This window comes from Tiliqua scincoides, chromosome 8 (genome assembly GCF_035046505.1).
Source record: "Tiliqua scincoides isolate rTilSci1 chromosome 8, rTilSci1.hap2, whole genome shotgun sequence".
NCBI classification, from domain to species: domain Eukaryota; kingdom Metazoa; phylum Chordata; class Lepidosauria; order Squamata; family Scincidae; genus Tiliqua; species Tiliqua scincoides.
This window is the reverse complement of record NC_089828.1, coordinates 31,902,292-31,923,101: the sequence shown is the minus strand read 5'-3', so window position 1 is coordinate 31,923,101 and position 20,810 is coordinate 31,902,292. Positions and strand designations below refer to the sequence as shown.

General features: G+C 44.6%; 1 protein-coding gene across 2 annotated transcripts; it reads right to left on the bottom strand.

Moving 5' to 3' along the window:
• Positions 1–2,024: 2,024 nt before the first annotated feature.
• Positions 2,025–20,797, bottom strand: ARMC6 (armadillo repeat containing 6). 2 transcript variants are annotated; one of them, XM_066636550.1, is made up of 8 exons: positions 20,625–20,797; positions 14,745–14,895; positions 13,131–13,213; positions 9,033–9,603; positions 8,287–8,432; positions 7,259–7,390; positions 5,747–5,884; positions 2,025–5,542 (listed from the first exon to the last, which is right to left on the bottom strand). In XM_066636550.1, exons 2-8 carry the CDS (start codon positions 14,863–14,865, stop codon positions 5,330–5,332), a joined length of 1,404 nt encoding a protein of 467 aa, XP_066492647.1. In that variant the 5' UTR covers positions 14,866–14,895; positions 20,625–20,797; the 3' UTR covers positions 2,025–5,329. The 2 variants fall into 2 exon arrangements, with proteins under 2 accessions (XP_066492647.1, XP_066492648.1); XM_066636551.1 differs by having other exon boundaries at positions 20,630–20,797.
• Positions 20,798–20,810: the final 13 nt, after the last annotated feature.

The window sequence follows — 20,810 nt, the reverse complement described above, 5'->3', positions numbered from 1 at the left end:
CAATCTTACCTTTGCCATTAACTCAATAGGTGACTTTAGGCAAGCCAGCCCCATCTCAGCCTGACCTCCTCAGCTGTGATATGGGGATAATACTACTTCCTTCATTGTATTACATGAATACATGTAAAGGATTCTGCCCTTAGAAAATTCTGTACAAATGTTAAAAGTATTTTTCCCCTCTTGTGCAAATTTGTGCAGACTAAAACACCTCCAATTAATCAATTAATATTTTCCCCCCTTTTTTAATATCACGACCATTGCAAAGTATATATAAAATTGGGCTATCAGCCCATCCTGGACTCTGAGCCTTGGTCACACAAGTTCTGTGGAACTGGCTTTCAGTGATAGCTGCTATGTAGAAAGTCTACCCATTGTAACCATTAGTAATCTAAGACCCAAAAGAAAGAGAGCAGGCAGCCTGTTGGAACAGAAGACAGTTTTGGTTTGTTTTATCTTACAGTCACTAAACCCCTCAAGTTGAGAAAAATGACAATCCAAACAGATCTGGAAAGTCTGTCCCATTCTTGATTCCTTGCAGGTCCGACTGGTGAAGGCAAGAGTGAAGAACACCCCCCGGAGGAACTTGTCTGCCCACAGTTGCCCCTCAACCACAGAGACCTCCACCACTCCAGAGCCCCGCCCCATCACATCCCGTCTCAGCCTGCATTCTATCGTTTCCTGGGTGCGGAAGATATTCGGGAAGCCGCCGTCAAGCCAACCCCAACCCAGCACCAGCCGAGGGATAGAAACAAGCAGGCGGGCAGTTGCCAGTCGGCTACGACAGTGGCTCACGCAGCACAGCAGTCGCATTCACCCACATCCGCCTTGAGGGGTCATGGTGTATTTTTCAGAAATTGATTGTTTCCATTAAAACGTCCGCTTTCCTCGTTGACCAAAAAGAACTGTGATCTAAGGTTTGTACCAAGATTCCAAAATGAGGTGCTATAAGACAAGTGAAATCTCAGACTTAGGAAGTCTGTGCACAGCCCTATCCATTTCACTTTTAGACGTTTGCTGTACGTCACAGTCCTGCAATCCAATTAGAATTCCTAAAGTTACTGCCCAATATTTATTTACTAAATTTCTACCCCACTTTATCGCCCCAAAGGGCATTCCAAGTGACTATAAAGTTATATGCCCAAATTGGAACAGGCATAGTTTGCTGCAGTATCCAGCCTTATCTTCCCTCCCTTATCAATGTACATGTGTGCATTAACACTATGAAAAATGTCTTGAGGCAACAGGACATACGTATTACTTGGATTCTTTTCGTGTAGTGTTTTATCAATGCACTGGAAATACCTTGGCAAAATGACGCAAAAAGAACCTTGACGCAGTCATGTACAATTGCATCACAATGTCTTTTTTGCAATCCTTTATCAATGCATAATAAGACACAAAAACTAATTGCATGCCCTTCTGTACCACAGTTGGAAGTTAAAAAAATGAAGTTATGGGGGAAATTCCTAATGCACTGGGTCCAGTTGGGAAACAAGACCAGGTAATTCACTACTCTAAAATCGTGGGAGTAAATTCCAAAGAGAATTTCAGAAGTCTCCTTAATTCTATACATGTGAGCACGCATTGAGATCCACTAAAGAAAAGGGGAAACCAAAATCAGCCAGCAGTTGGGCCAATTCCACCACCACCCTGCAAGAGTTTCACCATTCTATGAATCATCCACAAAGATCAGAGGAAGTAAAAAAAGATCAGAGGAAGTAAAAAAAAACCATTGGCAGTTGGTCTCAGTTGGTAGACTCTACCTCTTCTTGGTTAAGGAGGCCCTCATTGCTTCACCAAAGCTAGAGAAGGATTTGGGTTTTTCAGTGACCTGGGCTGAGAGGTGGTAAGAAGATAAACCAGTTTATCACACACACCAGTTTTCCAAAGGAAGCATCTAGCCAGTATCTTGACTTCTATCAGGTGTGGGTGGTGGTAGACACCAGTCAAGTACCCATTCCAGATGGGCATTATCCCAGGGACACTTGAATCTAAAACAATGAGTGGACTAGTGAACAAGCAACTTTGTATAATTATTTATTTAAACATTTCTATCCCACCTTTCTTCCATGATGGTACTCAAAATAGTGTATGTAAGAGTCCCAGGTTGACTGAAGACCCAGACTTGCTTAGCTTCAGCAAGATGCATACAGCCCTTACCTTAGGGCAGCAGTTCCTAATTGTGCACAGCGATGCCCCTGAATGCTGTAGCAAACTCACAGGGGTGCTGCAGGCCTTGTCCAGATGTGTGCTATGTTCCAGCAATGGAACTGTAGGAGCACTGCAAAAGAATTATTGTGATGCTAAGGGCACCATGACCAGGGTAAGCATGGCAACTGCTACCTTAGGGCACCAGACAGGGGTCTACCCAGAAATACCAGAGAGTGACTGTGAAACAATCTATAAGCAAAGCACGTGCTCAGTCATTGGGATACTGTTCCTTCCATACACTTCTGGTTTGACATGAGTCGAGGTGCTTCTACCAGGTCAGGGAATTTGCTGAAGCAGAGCAATTTTACTCTGAGTGTTTGGAATCTGAAAGTAGGTCAATTAAACAACATATGGGGAAGCTAAGACCCAGGATATGCTAAGCCAGCTTTTGTTCATATGGTATAAGGAGAAGGGTACAGCAGCATCTGTAATGGGCAAAGCACAGTGGAATCTGTAGCCAGTGAGAACTATGGGCAAGATTAACTCAGAAGTCCAGCATTTACACAAGTCCAGCAGCACCAGCCAGTTGACTATGGTTAAGGCTGCATTTACCTTTTCTGAAAGACATTTAGAATTACTTGACTAAACAATCTAAATTCTTAACTAAATTCTATAGGGAAATTATAGACGGGTCAGCCTAACATCTATACCGGGTAAGATGGTGGAATGTCTCATCAAAGATAGAATCTCAAAACACATAGACGAACAGGCCTTGCTGAGGGAGAATCAGCATGGCTTCTGTAAGAGTAAGTCTTGTCTCACGAACCATATAAAATTCTTTGAAAAGGTCAACAGGCATTTGGATGTGGGAGAACCCGTGGACATTATATATCTGGACTTTCAGAAGGCTTTCAACACGGTCCCTCACCACAGGCTACTAAAAAAACTCCACAGTCAGGGAATTAGAGGGCAGGTCCTCTCCTGGATTGAGACTTGGTTGAAGACCAGGAAACAGAGAGTGGGTGTCAATGGGCAATTTTCACAATGGAGAGAGGTGAAAAACGGTGTGACCCAAGGATCTGTCCTGGGTCCAGTGCTTTTCAACCTCTTCATAAATGACCTGGAGACAGGGGTGAGCAGTGAGGTGGCAAAGTTTGGAGACAACACCAAACTTTTCCGAGCAGTGAAGACCAGAAGTGATTGTGAGGAGCTCCAGAAGGATCCCTCCAAACTGGCAGAATAGGCAGCAAAATGGCAGATGCATTTCAATGTAAGTAAGTGTAAAGTCATGCACATTGGGGCAAAAAATCAAAACTTCACATATAGGCTGATGGGTTCTGAGCTGTCTGTGACAGATCAGGAGAGAGATCTTGGGGTGGTGGTGGACAGCTCGATGAAAGTGTCAACCCAATGTGCGGCAGCAGTAAAGAAGGCCAATTCTATACTTGGGATCATTAGAAAAGGTATTGAGAAAAACGGCTAATATTTTAATGCCGTTGTACAAATCGATGGTAAGGCCACACCTGGAGTACTGTGTCCAATTCTGGTCACCACATCTCAAAAAGGACATAATGGAAATGGAAAAGGTGCAAAAGAGAGCGACTAAGATGATTACGGGGCTGGGGCACCTTCCTTAGAAGGAAAGGCTACGGCATTTGGGCCTCTTCAGCCTAGAAAAGAGATGCCTGAGGGGGGACATGATTGAGACATAAAAAATTATGCATTGGAAGGATAAAGTGGATAGAGAGATGCTCTTTACACTCTCACATAACACCAGAACCAGGGGACATCCACTACAATTGAGTGTTGGGAGGGTTAAGACAGACAAAAGAAAATATTTCTTTACTCAACATGTGGTCAGTCTGTGGAACTCCTTGCCGCAGGATGTGGTAACGGCATCTGGCCTGGACGCCTTTAAAAGGGGATTGGACAAGTTGCAGGAGGAAAAATCTATTATGGGTTACAAGCCATGATGTGTATGTGCAACCTCCTGATTTTAGAAATGGGTAAGTCAGAATGCCAGATCAAGGGAGGGCACCAGGATGCAAGTCTCTTGTTATCTGGTGTGCTCCCTGGGGCATTTGGTGGGCCGATGTGAGATAGATGGGCCTATGGCCTGATCCAGTGGGGCTGTTCTTAGGTTGAATCCTGCAACTTCTATAAATTATGCTAATTTATATACATAATCCCTCTTATTCTGCAAAACTTATTCTGTCCATTAAGAGTGGGGCAGAGGAGTCAAGGGACTGAAATTCTAGCTCCCACACTTGAGAAGTTTGCTTCCTCTCTAGTTTCTGAACTTCCAGCAAGCTTCTCTTGGCAAACGTTAAGGACTAGAACCTTGCTTTTTTAAAATATAAAAGATGAAAGCCAAGGTTTTCCAGGTGGGTGAACTTTGCCAGTTTTCTGGGTTCCTGGAAAACTATCTACATCCCTACTTGACTCAAGTCTTAAATCAAGCTTAGACACCAGCCCAGGTGCAACTGCTGCAAACGGAACTAAAAATATATTCTGGAAAACAAAAGATACTGAGACACACACATATTTTGTTTTTACACAACCATGATGACACAAGAAATCAGGAGGGGAGAGTCAAGGGAGAGAAGTGGGGATAAGGTAGCACGTTCAGAGAGCAAATTTGGGGTAGCATTTACAGTAGAAGTTACAGTATGGAGAGAGCAAGCAAAACCAGTTACCATGGTAACACAGGCCTAGTGGCATCACAGAGCTTGCTACACAGCAGAAAAAAGCAGGCACCAGCTTGCAGCCATGAAGTGAAACACGGGGTACTCCAACCAATCCCCTCCCTTTTCCGCTGTAGTACTGGAGTAATTATTTAAAAACATAGCTCTGCGGAATTAGCAACAACGTAAGTGGCAGGTTCTTTCCACTTCAGGTTGGAAGGGCGACATGATGGCTTGAGATATTGCAGGTCCTCCAGAAGCGAGTACGGCCTACAAATGGAAGGGAAGAGGGAGGCCAGAAGCAGCATATGGGAGACCACTGAAGCTGTCATCACTTTAGCAATTCACTCATTTTTCCACAATTTGGAGGAGCATGTGTGGCACTCTCTCACTCTTCAACAGCTCGGCCCTGGTTTATTTTGATCTGCATTTCCTCCATGCCAACTCCCCCCCCCCCCGCCAAGAACTCTGCTCATGTTGTCAGCTCTGGAGTTTCAATGGGCTAGGCCTCCCTTCTGGCCTGTCCAGAGTTCCCGCAACTCTACCTTGCAGCCCAGATCCCTCAAGGCTGCTTTAGCAACATCATCGCAGTCTCGATGAGCAGCCCGGGCTTCCACTATCAAGTTCTCGGCACCCATCTCCAAGATGGGCTGGGAGAAGTCGCGGGTGCGGGCAACAAGGTTCCGGATGAGCATGCAAGCTTGTTTCTGAGCGCGGGGGGGGGGGGGGAGAGAAAGAAGATAATTGGTTAGAAAACAAATATATACAAAAATCAGACCTAACCATCAAAACAAGCTACCTGAGCCTTCCCTAAAAAATAAATAACAGCAGCTATTAGGCCTCTGGCAATCTATCCAGAAGACTCTCTTACCCATAAATGGGTTGGGGGGAACCCAGGGGGTTCCTAATACCTGTACAGTCGCTTCCCTAGGGTGTGTCTTCATAGCCTGTAGCGCTGCCAAGGCCCCACCACCTTCCATGATGACTCTGCAGTTTTCTGGTTTGCGCAAAGCCAGCATACACAATGCCGCACAACTCTGCTCGCACACCTGGCAGCAGGGAGGGAAAGCAGTTAGCAAACCTCAGCCCCAACAACTATTTCACACCCAGAGAAGACTGCTTTTCTAAAATTTCAGGCATTCAGATGAGTGGCTATTGGACCCCTGTGCTCTTACCCAGCTGAAATCCAAAAATTTCAACTGGATCAGACCCAAAGGTTTATCCATTTTTTTCCCCTGAACAAGGCAACAATTCAGACTACAGGCACATAATGCTATGGGGAAAAAATCAGGTAGTCAAATCATTCAATATTTGAGTTCAGTTACCATTCAGACACTTTCAACCAATTTAGCTAAATTTCATGCATAACATCATCAAACTCACTTGCCTGCAACGTAAACTCTGCTAAAGTGAACACAGTGATAAAATACATCTCCAGTTAAGTAGCTTTGTTTTAACTGTTTTTTAATTTTTAAAAGATTTTTACGATCGAAACAGATAAAAGAACAGAAAAATAAAACAACCATACCATTGCAAGCCAAGTGCTTGATTTCCTGAAGCTTTTTTTTTTTAACTGGTTACCACTTTTCGTATTGACAGGGCTTGTCCTGACTCAAGGCAAGCAAAAGATTTTAGATTCTGATTCTCCTTCAGTTCATTGAAAACATGGGGGTCTGTACTCAGGTTTCAGCTTGATTTCTTGGAAAATACAAAACTTAATGCTTCCTGCTTTAGCCCAAAGGTTACAGAAGTGTGTGGTGCTATCACTATAGTCTAGAAAAGGAGAGTTACTTTCCTCTAGCTCAACTCAACTAGAGCTGGTGGAACACATTACAGACTGACAACCAGCATACTCTGAACCTCCCGGCGGGTAGGAGGGAAGAGAAAAAAAACACTGCATGGACATCAATAGAGAAAATGTTTTAGACAGGCGTGGTCTACTGAGACCAGCAGTTTTGAAACTCTTGTGTAGAGTTTGAGCTGCTCTAAAGGTTTGCGGGAGCAATCAGAAAGATGGTACTGCCAGTGGGGACTTAGGGGCTTGGTTTTTACTTACCCTGTCTGCTGTGCTATCTGGAGGTGCGAGGAGCCTCACAAAGCCCTGAGCAAGGCTCCCCGCACCTCAGAACATTGAAGAAATGCAATCGCAAAGAAGTGGGCTGCAATAGCATTTCTTCAACATTCTGAGGTCCAGGGAGCCCTGCAGAGGGCTCCACAGGGTTCACCACACTCCCTGGATGCCACAGCAAACAGGATAAGTAAAACCCTGGGTCCCTGCTGGCAGCGCCATCATTCTGATCCCTGCCGCTGCCCCTTAAAGGGGCAAAGGCAGAACTTCTCAGGCTGGGGTGTCACGATGCCCCTGTTTAAGAACCTCTGACCTAGACCAAAAGACCACCACCACCATCCCCACTCTCACTTACTTGAGGACTGCCAAGATGGCGGCTCATAGCCAATACAATCAGATCAGTTCCTCCAACATTGACAATGGCATCCTTCACATCATCATTGCCTGCAACAGCCCGAATGGCATTTAGAACCTGCTTCACCAGCTCCTACAATTGACAAAGAGAAACCATCAGACAGACACAGGATATCAGACAAAGAACATGCATGGCAACATTTCATTAGTTTTAAAGAAGTTAGAGAATTTTGAAAGATATGTTGAGAGAGAACTTTTTTCTTCCATTCAGTTATAGGCAGAGATGGTAAGTTGCCTTCTACGGATTCAGATTCTTGGTCTGTCTTGTTCAGTACATCAGGGATTCCCAACCTTGTGGAGTCTGTGGACACCACAGAGTTTTGAGAAGGGGTGGCAGGCACCCCCATAAAATGGGGGGGGGGGAGGCCAGCTAAAGAAGAGATCTCACACATGTACATACCCATTCACATGCATGCATCTTCCACCCACTCACCCTCCTCCCATCCTGCTATCCTCTGTGGCCTGTACTGCTGCTGCTGCTTCCTCCCCCATCACCATCTGCCTGCCTCCACTACCATCTCATCACCTGCTTGTGAGAGGGAGGTGCTCTGTTTTCCATTCTCTGCAGCTCTCTCTGCTTCCTCTGTTAGAATACAAAACTGTGGAACTTGGCTTTTACGGCAGAGGATAGGTGATGGCCATGGATGCAGCAGATGGGTGTCATCAGAAACCTCCAAAAGTGCAAATACACCTACAAGGAACCATATGAGGAACCCTGATATACACCCATTGCAGCAGTTCTCCAGGGTTCCAAGGCAAGAGACTTTCCCAGCCCTGCCAGGAGATGCTGGGGACTGAAACTGAGAAGTTCTGCATGCAGGGTAGGTGCTAGTACCTTTCCATCACAGCTACTTTTAAAATATATTATTCTGCTTTAATTTTCCTTCCTTGCCACCTGCTGCAGAGAAAAGCATTAACATACTTTAAATAAGTCAATAAAATCACATGGGGTGCAAAATAGTGATATACCTGGTGGTCAATGCAATCGGCTAACAAAGCCACCATGAAATTCAAGCCTCCAAGGTTCACAATGTCCTGGCAGAACTCATTTCGGACAGCCAGGCGTGCCAGAGTGGCGCAGATTTCACTCAGAACACTGCAGTCATCTGTGAAGGCTGAGGCAGGAGAGAAGCCACCAGAGTAAGAAACCATCGCCAACAAATCACAGGGCAGCACATACAGTGCAAATTTGAGGGACAGTAGGAAAAAGTACAGGATGTTGTATTGGCTGCAGAATCCTAATCCCTGAGAATATCAGCCTTCATTAAGAATAAAATAAGGTAGCAACCTTTAATCAACAGGATTAGTTGCTTTAAAAATAGCTTTAAAAGCATCCCTGATTAATTAGGTGACTCCTTAAATAATGAATTTTTAAAACATTTTCTCCTAAAAGCTGCTGATCTTCGAAAAGCCATTCTTCCTTCACACAGGAGGGAAGCTTCTTCTAAGCTGGAACCTGAAACACACACTTATACCATCTAAAACCAGATAAAATATGCTTTTTCCTTCGAATCATTTCAGTTATATGCAAAATATGCACATTTAGTCTATTAAAAAATCACTTGATTAAGTTCCTCCACCCAACTGAGCAACAATCCTAATTTAATAATTCTGATTAATCAATATTTAATATTAAGCAGCCAAGTCTAATGCCCAGCTTGTAAGAAACTTTTGTGGCTTCTCTGGCCATCTCTTGGGAGGGAAAGCAATTCTACCTTTGGCAGCCTCTATCAGGATCTTCAATCCATCATGTTCCACCACAATCATCTTGGCATGATCATGAGCATGACCAAAGGGCACCCGGATGTCATCATCAAATGTCATGATGCGGAGCCCAGAGCAGGCCTCCCGGACCACATCAGCACGGTCACCATGCTGAACTATGGCCCCAGCCAGTATTGGAAGGATGCCGCCTTTGACAAGGTCCTGCCGGTTCTGCTCGTGCTTCATGCAAGCATGCCGCACACAGTGGATCCCCGCAAGAGTCAGGTCAGCGTCGTCTCGGCTCTCCCGCAGTACCCGCAGCAGCAGCTCCTGTCCAGAGTTATCAAGAAGATCGGGCTGGCCATCTATGAGTGCAGACAGGGCATTCAGGGCTTTCAAAAGTGAACAGTTGTCCTCCGATGCCAGCCGGCAAGCAGCCAACACTGCCGGGTACGCGCCTTTTTGCCCCGCTAGGTAACGGATTGCCAGCTCCTGCTTGCACTGGTCGGCAAAACTCACTAGAAGTTCATCCACCTCGCACAAATCAGAGTCAACAACAGCTTTCTGGAGCAAGTCCAATGTCTATGGAAGGAAAAAGCACGGGGATGAGCCAATTTTCCCTGTTCCACTCCTCTAATTTACTGCATCATAATCTGAATTCCACTCCTCCAGTTTAACTAGGATAATTTCCAACATTAATTCTGCAATTAGAGCATGCAGTTTACTGCAGCTTTCAGTTCTCTGGCATTTTCCCCCCATTTAGAGGACCAATGTACACATGTGCATTGATAAAGTACTGCCAAAAAAGCTGTCTTTATGCAATGGCTATGCATGTGGTTACACCACAATATTCTAGTGTGATGTTTTTCTGATGTTCATATCTACTCTTGTGCATCAGTACAATTCTATATAAGAAAGGATCTTGACACAGGCATACATACAACTGCATCCCAACAACTTTGTAGCAGTTTTTTTTCCATTAACACCTCTATGTGCCTCAGTAATGAGGAGGGGGGAAACAAATGTACAGAAGGAATTGAACTCTAGCGACAAATTGCACACACACAGTGTTCTGTATTAAATTCAAGAACAATGTGGAGGGGAGAGTTGAAGGAATTCCTAATGCACTGATTCTACTTGGGGGGGGGGCAAGCACAGGAAATTAAAATTCCAAAGTGCAGGGAGAAACTGTGGTTCCAAAGCTATGATTTGAATGATGCAGTGAATTCATGGATGCTAAGCAGGACTGGATCTAGACAGTGCCAAGACACGACTACCTGGGAACCTCATGCATATCATCTTGAGTTCCATCAAGAAAGAATGGCAGGATACAAGGGAAACTTGAGACATTTTACTTCTCCAATAACACTAGAGGGAACAAACAAAAAACGGTGCAGCGTAACATATCCAAATTTATCAGAGTGCTGTGCAGGAAGGAGCAAAGTAAGTAAGTGGTCACATTTCTGTTCATTCGTTTCAGGTTTTTTTGTGGGGAGACAGGAGCACCAGGTCAGGGGGCAGCATCAGGAGGTGGTTCTGGTTGGGCTGTCCCTGCTTATCTTCAATAGTGGCCAATTAGATATCTTTGTTTGGCATTTCTGCAAGAAACCATATTCAGGGCAAAGCATGCCCTCCAGCACTAAGAAGTATTTTCTAAATTTTGCATAATGCAATGCAATTTCAAAATCTCAGCCAAGGCAAATGATTGACAAAGGAAGGAACCTGAACTACAATCTAATCTCTGTGAAAGTTAACTCAAACCTCAATGTTCAGAGGAAGCTATGGGGCCCAAACTGGGGAATGTTGGTAGTTACACCTGAATCTAAACCTGAATGGTGTGTTTTCCAGTCATATCTCTGAGGTCATTTGTTAAAGATAGAAGTAGGGTTTAGGCTCTGGTGAACTATGAAGCATAAGAACATAAGAACAGCCCCACTGGATCAGACCATAGGCCCATCTAGTCCACCTTCCTGTATCTCACAGCGGCCCACTAAATGTCCCAGGGAGCACACCAGATAACAAGAGACCTCATCCTGGTGCCCTCCCTTCCATTGGCATTCTGAAATAGCTCATTTCTAAAATCAGGAGGTTTCACATACACATCATGGCTTGTAACCCATAATGGATTTTTCCTCCTGAAACTTGTCCAATCCCCTTTTAAAGGCATCTAGGCCAGGTGCCATCACCACATCCTGCGGCAAGGAGTTCCACAGACTGACCACACGCTGAGTAAAGAAATATTTTCTTTCATCTGTTCTTACTCTCCCAACACTCAATTTTAGTGGATGTCCCCTGGTTCTGGTGTTATGTGAGAGTGTAAAGAGCATCTCTCTATCCACTCTGTCCATCCCCTGCATAATTTTTTATGTCTCAATCATGTCCCCCCTCAGGCATCTCTTTTCTAGGCTGAAGAGGCCCAAACGCCGTAGCCTTTCCTCATAAGGAAGGTGCCCCAACCCAGTAGTCATCTTAGTCGCTCTCTTTTGCACCTTTTCCATTTCCACTATGTCCTTTCTGAGATGTGGCAACCAGAACTGGACACAGTACTCCAGGTGTGGCCTTACTATCTATTTGTATAATGGCATTATAATATTAGCTGTTTTGTTCTCAATACCTTTTCTAATGATCCCAAGCATAAAATTGGCCTTCTTTACTGCCGCTGCACATTGGTCAACACTTTCATCGAGCTGTCCACCACCACCCCAAGATCTCTCTCCTGATCTGTCACAGACAGTTCAGAACCCATCAGCATATATGTGAAGTTTTGATTTTTTGCCCCAACATGCATGACATTAGCATGCGAGCTATAGCAGGTGAGCTATATGGAATCTCCATGGGAATCTTCAATTGGAATTTGCATAGAATCTCTGCATCCTAAATGCTGGGGACATATAACATGGGAAGAACGTTTACTTCATATATTATTGCTTGCGAGCAGCTCAGAAGGATCCGACTGACCTCTGCTGGAAAAAGAATGCTGGGTTAGATGGACTGTTGGTCAAATGAAGATAAGGCCATGTTTTTATATTCTTAGATGTGTTTACTAACATGTATTAGTCAAGATAATGGAGCCTCTATACAGCATGCTAAAGACAAAGTGTATGATTATTGCTTTTGGGCCATGTTAAGGGTTTTCTCAAGATATCTGTTTGGCCACTGTTAAAAACAGACAGGGACAGCCCAACCAAATCCACCTCCTGATGCTGCCCCAACCCACCACTCTCATTTCCCCACAAAAAATCCAGAAACTAATGAACAAAAATACAGCCATGTACCTCGCTCCTTCCTGCGCAATCCTCTTTGACAGAACAGGAAGTGCAAGTCATGCTGGAAACTCCCAGCATGCCCCACACTTCTTGATTTATTTAAGGGGACTGCAAGGAAGGAGAGAGGTAAGCATCTTCTTCTTTATCTCCTTGCCCTACCCCTTCTTCACACAGCCCGTTTAGGTTTAGAGGAATCACGTGAGGAAGGAGCAAGGCAAGTGAAGCATATCGCTGCTGCCCATACAGCTCAGTTGGGTGCAGCCAGCAGTGATCAGATTCCCTACCCACTCACTTGTCCCTTCCTCATGTGGCCCCATTAACATTTTAGTAAGTAGATCAGCACAGCTCTATCTGTGGTGGGCTGCAGGTGGCAGACTCAGTTCTGCCACCTGAATCTGCCACCTGAATCTGCCACCCCCCTGCCTCCCACTGTTCAACATGATCCACATCATTCGTGTCATGGATGGGCTAGTCCTGGAAATAGGATGCTGGACTAGGTAGACCTTTGGTCTGATCCAGCAGGGCTCTTATGTTCTTACAATCATCGATCTGATCCAGTGAGCCAGTTATGTTACTTCTATCCGTAGCTCATATCTATGGAGTAACTCACAGCTATCACACAATGGAACCTCTATAGTCAGAGGCTATCACTAAGTCACAATTGTTAGGGGTGAGCTACACTACAATGGAGAGCTGTTGATTTGTTGCCCTGCTTGTGGGCTTCCTGGAGGTATCTGCGTCACTGCTATAGATGCTAGACTAGATAACCTTTGTACAAACTCAGCAAACTCAAATCTTATTTATTAAATCCATTCCTATATAGCAATAGGCGCTTTCCCTTACCTGTAATATAGCATGGTTCAGCTCATGACCATTTTCAGATGCAAGATTAGGTGCCATCTTAACTATGTTGCTGAGATCTACACCTGGAGAGAGAGTCAATAAGGATCTTCTTAGGTTTTTTTGTGTGTGTGTGTGTGTGTGAGAAAAATAAAAACATTGTCTACCACTGGCTTTCAGCTGTGAAGGCTGTACAGAGCAACCATGTTCAGAGGCAGTCTACCAGTGAATACCAGATGCTGGGAACAGGACGAGCACATGCGCACCAGATTCAGTAACTCCATGAAAACTCTTCTCCCTGTACTCCATCCCCTAAATCAGGTCTGTGCCTTGGGGACAGCAACTGTGGCAGCCACCCTGGGCCCCACACTTGAAGGGGTCCCACAGAGTCTTGTCTCCCCGTGGCACTGCCACAAGCAAATGCTGTGGCAGGAACCATTTCAGAAGCAGCACTACTCAGAAGTACAGGGAAAGGCTGGGGTTGGTCTGCACCCACTTCTGCAGCAAAGTACTGGGGGATGAGGGCCAAATCCTATCCAACTTTCCAGTCCTGATATAGCTGTGCCAATGGGGTGTGTGCTGCATCCTCTGGTAGGGGGGTAGTTATGGAGGTCTCCACAAGATAAGGGAATGTTTGTTCCCTTGCCTCAGGGCTGCATTGTAGCTGCACTGGCACTGGAAAGTTGGACAGGATTGGGCCCTGAGTAAGAGAGAAGGAGGGACAACCCTATGCATGTCTTCTCAGAAGTAGAATGGAACTTATTTCAATGGGACTTACTCCCAGGTAAGTGTGCATAGGATTGAGCCTTTAGGCAAGAAAGGTAGCAGATGGAGTTTTGCCCTATGTTAGGAATAAAGATCTCGTAATCTGCCACTACTTATGCTCTTTGCATATCAGTACACATCAAGCCACAGCCTGAAGTCCTGTTACATGCAACCTCCTCTGATACTGTATTTACCAAAAGAGAGAAATCTCCTAAGAAAATAAGCACAGAGTAGTGCATTGGCGTGTGCACAAAGTATTTCAATTTCCTGGCTGTTGCATGGATGAAAATTGCTGCTTTAAAACAGTACTTTACATATATCATAAGATACGGAAGCTTCAGGAAACTTCCCAAAAGGCTTCTCCCCCTCCCCCATTTTTCCCTGCTTTGTTTCCTAGTTGGTGTTTTGTTCCTTCTTTTTTCTTCCTTACCCCTTTCTTTCCTTGAGGTGTGTGCTACAAACCCTTCATAGAGGCAATACGTGGTCTATATATATTTTTAAAAGAATGAGGAATCCTCCCTTTTTTGGGAGTAAGTCAAGTTTAATTTATAGTGCTTTAATTGGTATTTTATACAATTTGTAGTATTTTGTTTTATTAGCTAGTTACTTGAATTTATAAAATTTCAGTAAATTTTGCCATAATTTTGCCAAAATGTGTCATAAATTTATTACTAGGGAATGAGCTCAAATTTATTGTTATTTTGAATTTTGGTATACAGTATATCTTAATTTAAGCACTTATCTTTTATACCTTATTTTACACACACACACACACACTTTAAAAAACACAGAGCACCATTCTACACATATTCTCTGTATGGTTACAATCTTTGTTCAGCAAACAAGTCTTACCTTGAGACTCAAATTGCTGGATGGCTTCATTAAGTGACTCCTCCGGATCCATCTCAAATTCACTGATATTCTCCCGCACCACTTCATCGAATGTCTCCTGTGTAATCCGTTTGGCTGCCATTTTGGTCCAATGTCCAACTGGCTTCTCAGCCTGTAAACAGGAAAGTGGTTTATGTACACGTGTTCTTTTTAAATGCAGGCAATCATAATGCAGGCAAATATAATTGCTTATGACATAGTAGAGAGAGATGGAAGTTATCTTCTGTCTCCTATAAAACCAGAATTCAGAGGTCACCCAATGACATTGATGGGCAGTCTGTTCAGGATACGTAAAAGAAAGGACTTCATGACCAGTTGTAAAGACCAGTGTTTCTCAACCTGGTGTACAGGTACCACCAGTGGTACTTGAGGTGCTATCTGGTGGTACTCATGGGACCCCTGGACACCTGCTGCCTGGCAGCAAGACCAGGAACATGACACAAACAGTGGTAGGGGGCTCCAAATCATGTTTTTCCACACTAGAAAAAGCCCTCCCGTCCACCCTGAGCCTCTTACTGGTGTTTGTCACATCGCATCCGGCCTCCCAACCCAGAAATATCTGGCAATGGTGTTATCGCCAGTTACTTCCTGTGGTACTTTGAATAGGTGGACCATGTGAAATGGTACAGCGAAGGACAAACATTGAGAAACACTGGCATAGACAAATTCATAGAAACTCTATTGGTTTGTGGGGGAAGGGGCCTTCAAGTCCCTCTTGTGATTTTCCAGAGGCATCTAGCTGGCCACTGGTTCTCTAGTAAGACTTTTTTGGAGCATTTTTCTAGAAAGTTTTTGGCACAACACCTTAGAGCCCAATCCTATGCATGTCTACTCAGAAGAACGTCCCATTATAGTCAATGAGGCTTACTCCCAGGAAAGTGTGGATAGGACTGTAGCCTCAGTCCCTATGCTTAAGAACATGAAACTAAAAGAATCACATGTCAATGTGATTTTCTCCATTAACCATTTCCATCTTGTGTCAATTTCTAGATTGTAAGTCTCTTGGGAAAAAAACCTTTTTTTAAAAAAAAATTGGTATGTACAGTGTCAAGTACATTGACAACACTATATAAATACAACAAATATACATTGTGGGGCAATGGGATGATTGACTAGAGGGAACTTTGGTCTGATACAGGCAGGCAGTTCTTGTGTAGGGTATTTGGAACTTCCAGGTTCAGAAGCAGTGTGCCTCTGAATACCAAGTACTGTTACTGGGGACAAACAACAGAAGAAGCCCATTGTCTTCATGCTCTCTTTACAAGCTTCCAGCTGGGGCTGTGGAACTCCTTGCCACAGGATGTGGTGCTGGCGTCTAGCCTAGACGCCTTTAAAAGGGAATTGGACAAGTTTCTGGAGGAAAAATCCATTATGGGGTACAAGCCATGATGTGTATGCGCAACCTCCTGATTTTAGAAATGGGTTATGTCAGAATGCCAGATGCAGGGAGGGCACCAGGATGAGGTCTCTTGTTATCTGGTGTGCTCCCTGGGGCATTTGGTGGGCCGCTGTGAGATACAGGAAGCTGGACTAGATGGGCCTATGGCCTGATCCAGTGGGGCTGTTCTTATGTTCTTATGGGGCATATGGTCAGACACTGTTGGAAAGGGGATGCTGGCCTAGATGGGGTAGACTAGGCTCTGGCCCCACCCCATTACCTGAGCTGCATGGTGGTTACTCGGGTGGTCACTGACTGTGGAAATAAGTCCATTTATATCAGCTTCATGTGCTCTGAATATTTTATGTCTTCTCATAAGAACAGCCCCACTGGATCAGGCCATAGGCCCATCTAGTCCAGCTTCCTGTATCTCACAGCGGCCCACTAAATGTCCCAGGGAGCACACCAGATAACAAGAGACCTCATCCTGGTGCCCTCCCTTCCATTGGCATTCTGACATAGCCCATTTCTAAAATCAGAAGGTTGCACATACACATCATGGCTTGTAACCCATAATGGATTTTTCCACCAGAAACTTGTCCAATCCCCTTTTAAAGGCATCTAGGCCAGGTGCCATCACCACATCCTGCAGCAAGGAGTTCCACAGACCAACCACACACACTGAGTAAAGAAATATTTTCTTTTGTCTGTCCTAACCCTCCCAACACTCAATTGTATTGGATGTCCCCTGGTTCTAGTGTTATGTGAGAATGTAAAGAGCATCTCTCTATCCACTCTGTCCATCCCCTGCATGATTTTGTATGTCTCAATCATGTCCCTCCTCAGGCATCTCTTTTCTAGGCTGAAGAGGCCCAAACGCCGTAGCCTTTCCTCATAAGGAAGGTACCCCAGCCCAGTAATAATCTTAGTCGCTCTCTTTTGCACCTTTTCCATTTCCACTATGTCCTTTTTGAGATGTGGCTGCAGAAAAGTTCAGCTCTCTGTTTCTGCAGACATGATCAATGCTGAGCCACATTCAGAGGAGACATTTCTGGGACACTGTCCTCCTACAACAGCAACCTCTCTGAGTGTATCCTGCCAAAACCTCCTTTGGTGTAGCTCAGCACATTCCCATCCCCCCAGGAGCTGAGCTTATGCAAGTGAAAACCCAGGCTGTTTTGGTGCACCGGCCTTGAAAATAATAATGCAGGAAGGTGAACCTATTATATATACACAATCTGCTGCATTCAGCTCTCAGACTATTTGTCCATCAAGCGAACTATTGTCTCCTCTAGAATGGCAGCTGCTATCGAGGGTCTCAGGAACAGAGATGCAGCTACTGTTGAAATCTCTCCTACCCTACTATCAAGATCCTTTTAAACTGCAGATGGCAGAGATTAAACCTTCCACATGCCTAGCACTTCCTTTAAAGCTGAGCTACAGGACCCTGGAGAGCTGCTAGAAATAGAAGATGTACAGGATGTAAAACAGCATCCAACTCAGAATAAGGCACTGAAACACCCAGAATTTTAGCCACTTTATGAAGCTTAAAAACAAAGGCATTCCATTTCTGCAAATCTGTATACTAACTCTGTTCTTGTTAGTGCAGGACAGACTGATTTGAATCACTGCCCCCCTCCAAAAAAAAAAAAAAAGGCTTAATGCACAGATTTAAAATAAAGTTTCCTGTTTACCAATGTATTTATTTCCAGAACAAGCATGCATGCTTATTGGATGTTCCAATGATGAAAATAAACCAGTTTACAACTCAATGGAGTATTTATGCTTCCCAGAGGCATAATCCAAAACCTTCTGGTGCAACATATATGCCTTTTGCACTATAGATTTCAACTCATTTGGAGGCAGGAGACTAAACAGAAATCCATAATTTTACAAATTGGATTTCTCCATTTACAAAGTCCCTCAGTAAGAGCACATTCATGGAAAGACTAACAATACAGTTATCTGGGAGTTAAGGCTGCAATCCTATCCACAGTTTCCTGGGAATAAACCCTACTGAATGCAGTGCAACATACTTCTGAGTAGACAGGCATAGGACTGTAAAGGTTCCCTACTTCAAGGGGTTCTGCTTTTGAGTAGACACTCTTACAAATGGTACCCAGAACTTTCCAGAAGCAAGGAACAGTTTGGGCAGTTACCAAGCGGAACTATGCTTCTCTGCAATATGGAAAGTCTACATCCATGCTTTTCACTGACAAATCTGAATGTGTATACTTTGCACAAAAAGAATTGAATGTATGACTTGTATCTCTCAAATGTATAATACTTGACTTCAAAAGTCACATATTTTTGCCCTTTGCATTTTGCCCAATTCCTTTTTTTTCTGCAGAAAGGCAGACTTTAACTCGAACATAACTGACAGAGGTTCATGAACTGAATTTCAAGAGCCTTTTATGTGCATTGTTGTGTTCTTATTTGTATTAAATTTATAGTTTGTTTAAGCCAAGCTCCTTTTAAGGAATGTTTAACTGTAAATCCAGTTTAAATTGATTAAGATAACTGATTTTTGCTCACCTCAATATTTTACAAGTTTCATAAGCAAGGTATGCAGGTCTTTACTTACAGGGACATTACAAAACCAAAATTACATATTCTAAATGGAAGGCTTTACATTTCACATCAAAATCAAACCCCTTCCCTTAGGGTTCAAGTCAGAAGTGAGGGAAATGAAGACTTTCAAGGTCAGAGAGAGATTTGAACCCCAGTACCTCTTATTAAGAAATGAAACATGGCCTCTCTCCCTTCTCTTTATATACTGATCCCTCTATAGATACATAGTTTTTATAAAATTGGAGAGATTGCCCCAAAATTAGGATAGGAGACTGGGGGTAAAATGAAAGTGATATTCTCAAAGAGACAGCACTCAGTTTCAAGGTCAGGGCTCTATCTTTGCAGTGAGATGATGGGGAAGGGGCAACACGCAAAGCACTATCAGTTTAGGAGAATAGCTTGGTGCATGCAAAAAGAAAATCCTCCCTTCTCCTCCCCCCCCCCAACACAGTATAAAATCCATGGCATGGCTTCTAACACTATGGAGGAGGGAGAAGAAACATACATGGCAACAGTAGAGACTATGAGAATGAAGATAAGAAGAGCCCTGCTGGATCAGGCCAATAGCCCTTCTAGCCTAACTTTCTGCATCTCACAGTGGCCCACAGAGATGCCTCAGGGAGCACACAACAAGAGACCTGCATCCTGGCATCCTCCCTTGCACCTGGCATGTCATAACAGCCCCGCTGGATCAGGCCAAAGTCCCATCTAGGCCAGCCTCCCGTATCTCAGTGGCCCACCAGATGCCTCAGGGAGTACACAAGACAACAAGAGAGCTGCATCCTGTTGCCCTCCCTCGCAGCTGGCATTCTGAGGTACCCTACTTCTAAAACCAGGAGATTGCACATACCCATCATGGCTTGTCATTTTCCTCCAGAAATTTGTCCAATTCCCTTTTAAGGGCATCCAGGCCAGATGCCATCACTGCATCCTGTGGCAAGGAGTTCCACAGACTAATCATATTCAGGATAAAGTATATTGGCAACCTTCAGTCTCGAAAGACTATGGTATCGCGCTCTGAAAGGTGGTTCTGGCACAGCGTCTAGTGTGGCTGAAAAGGCCAATCCGGGAGTGACAATCCCTTCCACACCGGGAGCAAGTGCAGTCTGTCCCTGGTCTGTCTCCCTGGCTATGGGCCTTCCTTCTTTGCCTCTTAGCCTAAGACTGTTGGCAAAGTGTCTCTTCAAACTGGGAAAGGCCATGCTGCACAGCCTGCCTCCAAGCGGGCCGCTCAGAGGCCAGGGTTTCCCACTTGTTGAGGATAAAGTACTGTTTTCTTTTTGTCTGCCCTAACTCTCCCAACACTTAGAGGATGTCCCCTGGTTCTGGTGCTGAGTGAGAGGGAAAAGAACATCCCTCTATCCATCCCCTACATAATTTGGGCAAACGAATGCATACATTCGAATGGGCAAATGAGTGCATATGAGCACATCCAGAGTGCATCATGTTATCTTCTTGGCCTCACTGTGCAGTGCCTAACACCAGGCTTCTGCCCCACTGCTACAGAAGAAAAAAAGCAACTCCAGGAACAAGAGAGCCTCTGGACCAAGCTATGCTTATTTGCCTATCTCTTTCCATCACTGACTTCTTTCCTTAAGTCAGGGAAGAGGAAAAACTGAAAAAGCAATACCTGGTGCAAGAGGTATTACCTGAGCATGTGCAAAATGCATTATCCTACTTTCCCAATCACAGGTTAGGGAGGGTCAGCTTAGCTAAGGTAAGGGGGGGAAGAGAAACATACAGACCAGCAGAAAAAAAGAGGGCCTCTGAGAACGTGCAGAGCACAGCCTCTGTCCTTCCCTGTCTTCATCACGGGCATCCACCTCTCTAAGGCTTCCACTACCTCTAAGATAGTCTGAGGCTACCATAAAAGCCTCCACCCCTTTGCACACCTTACGTGGTATATCCCTCGATGCCTGCCGTAGCCGCCCCTTCAACGCTGACTGCGAAACACCGCTCACCACCAAACTATCCACTGCTCAGGCGGGACCCGGAAAGGATCCTCATCAAAACAGCTGCTTCCGTGAGGGTAATTTTGGACCACTGAGGCCGCCATAACCCTCCGGGTGACGTCATTC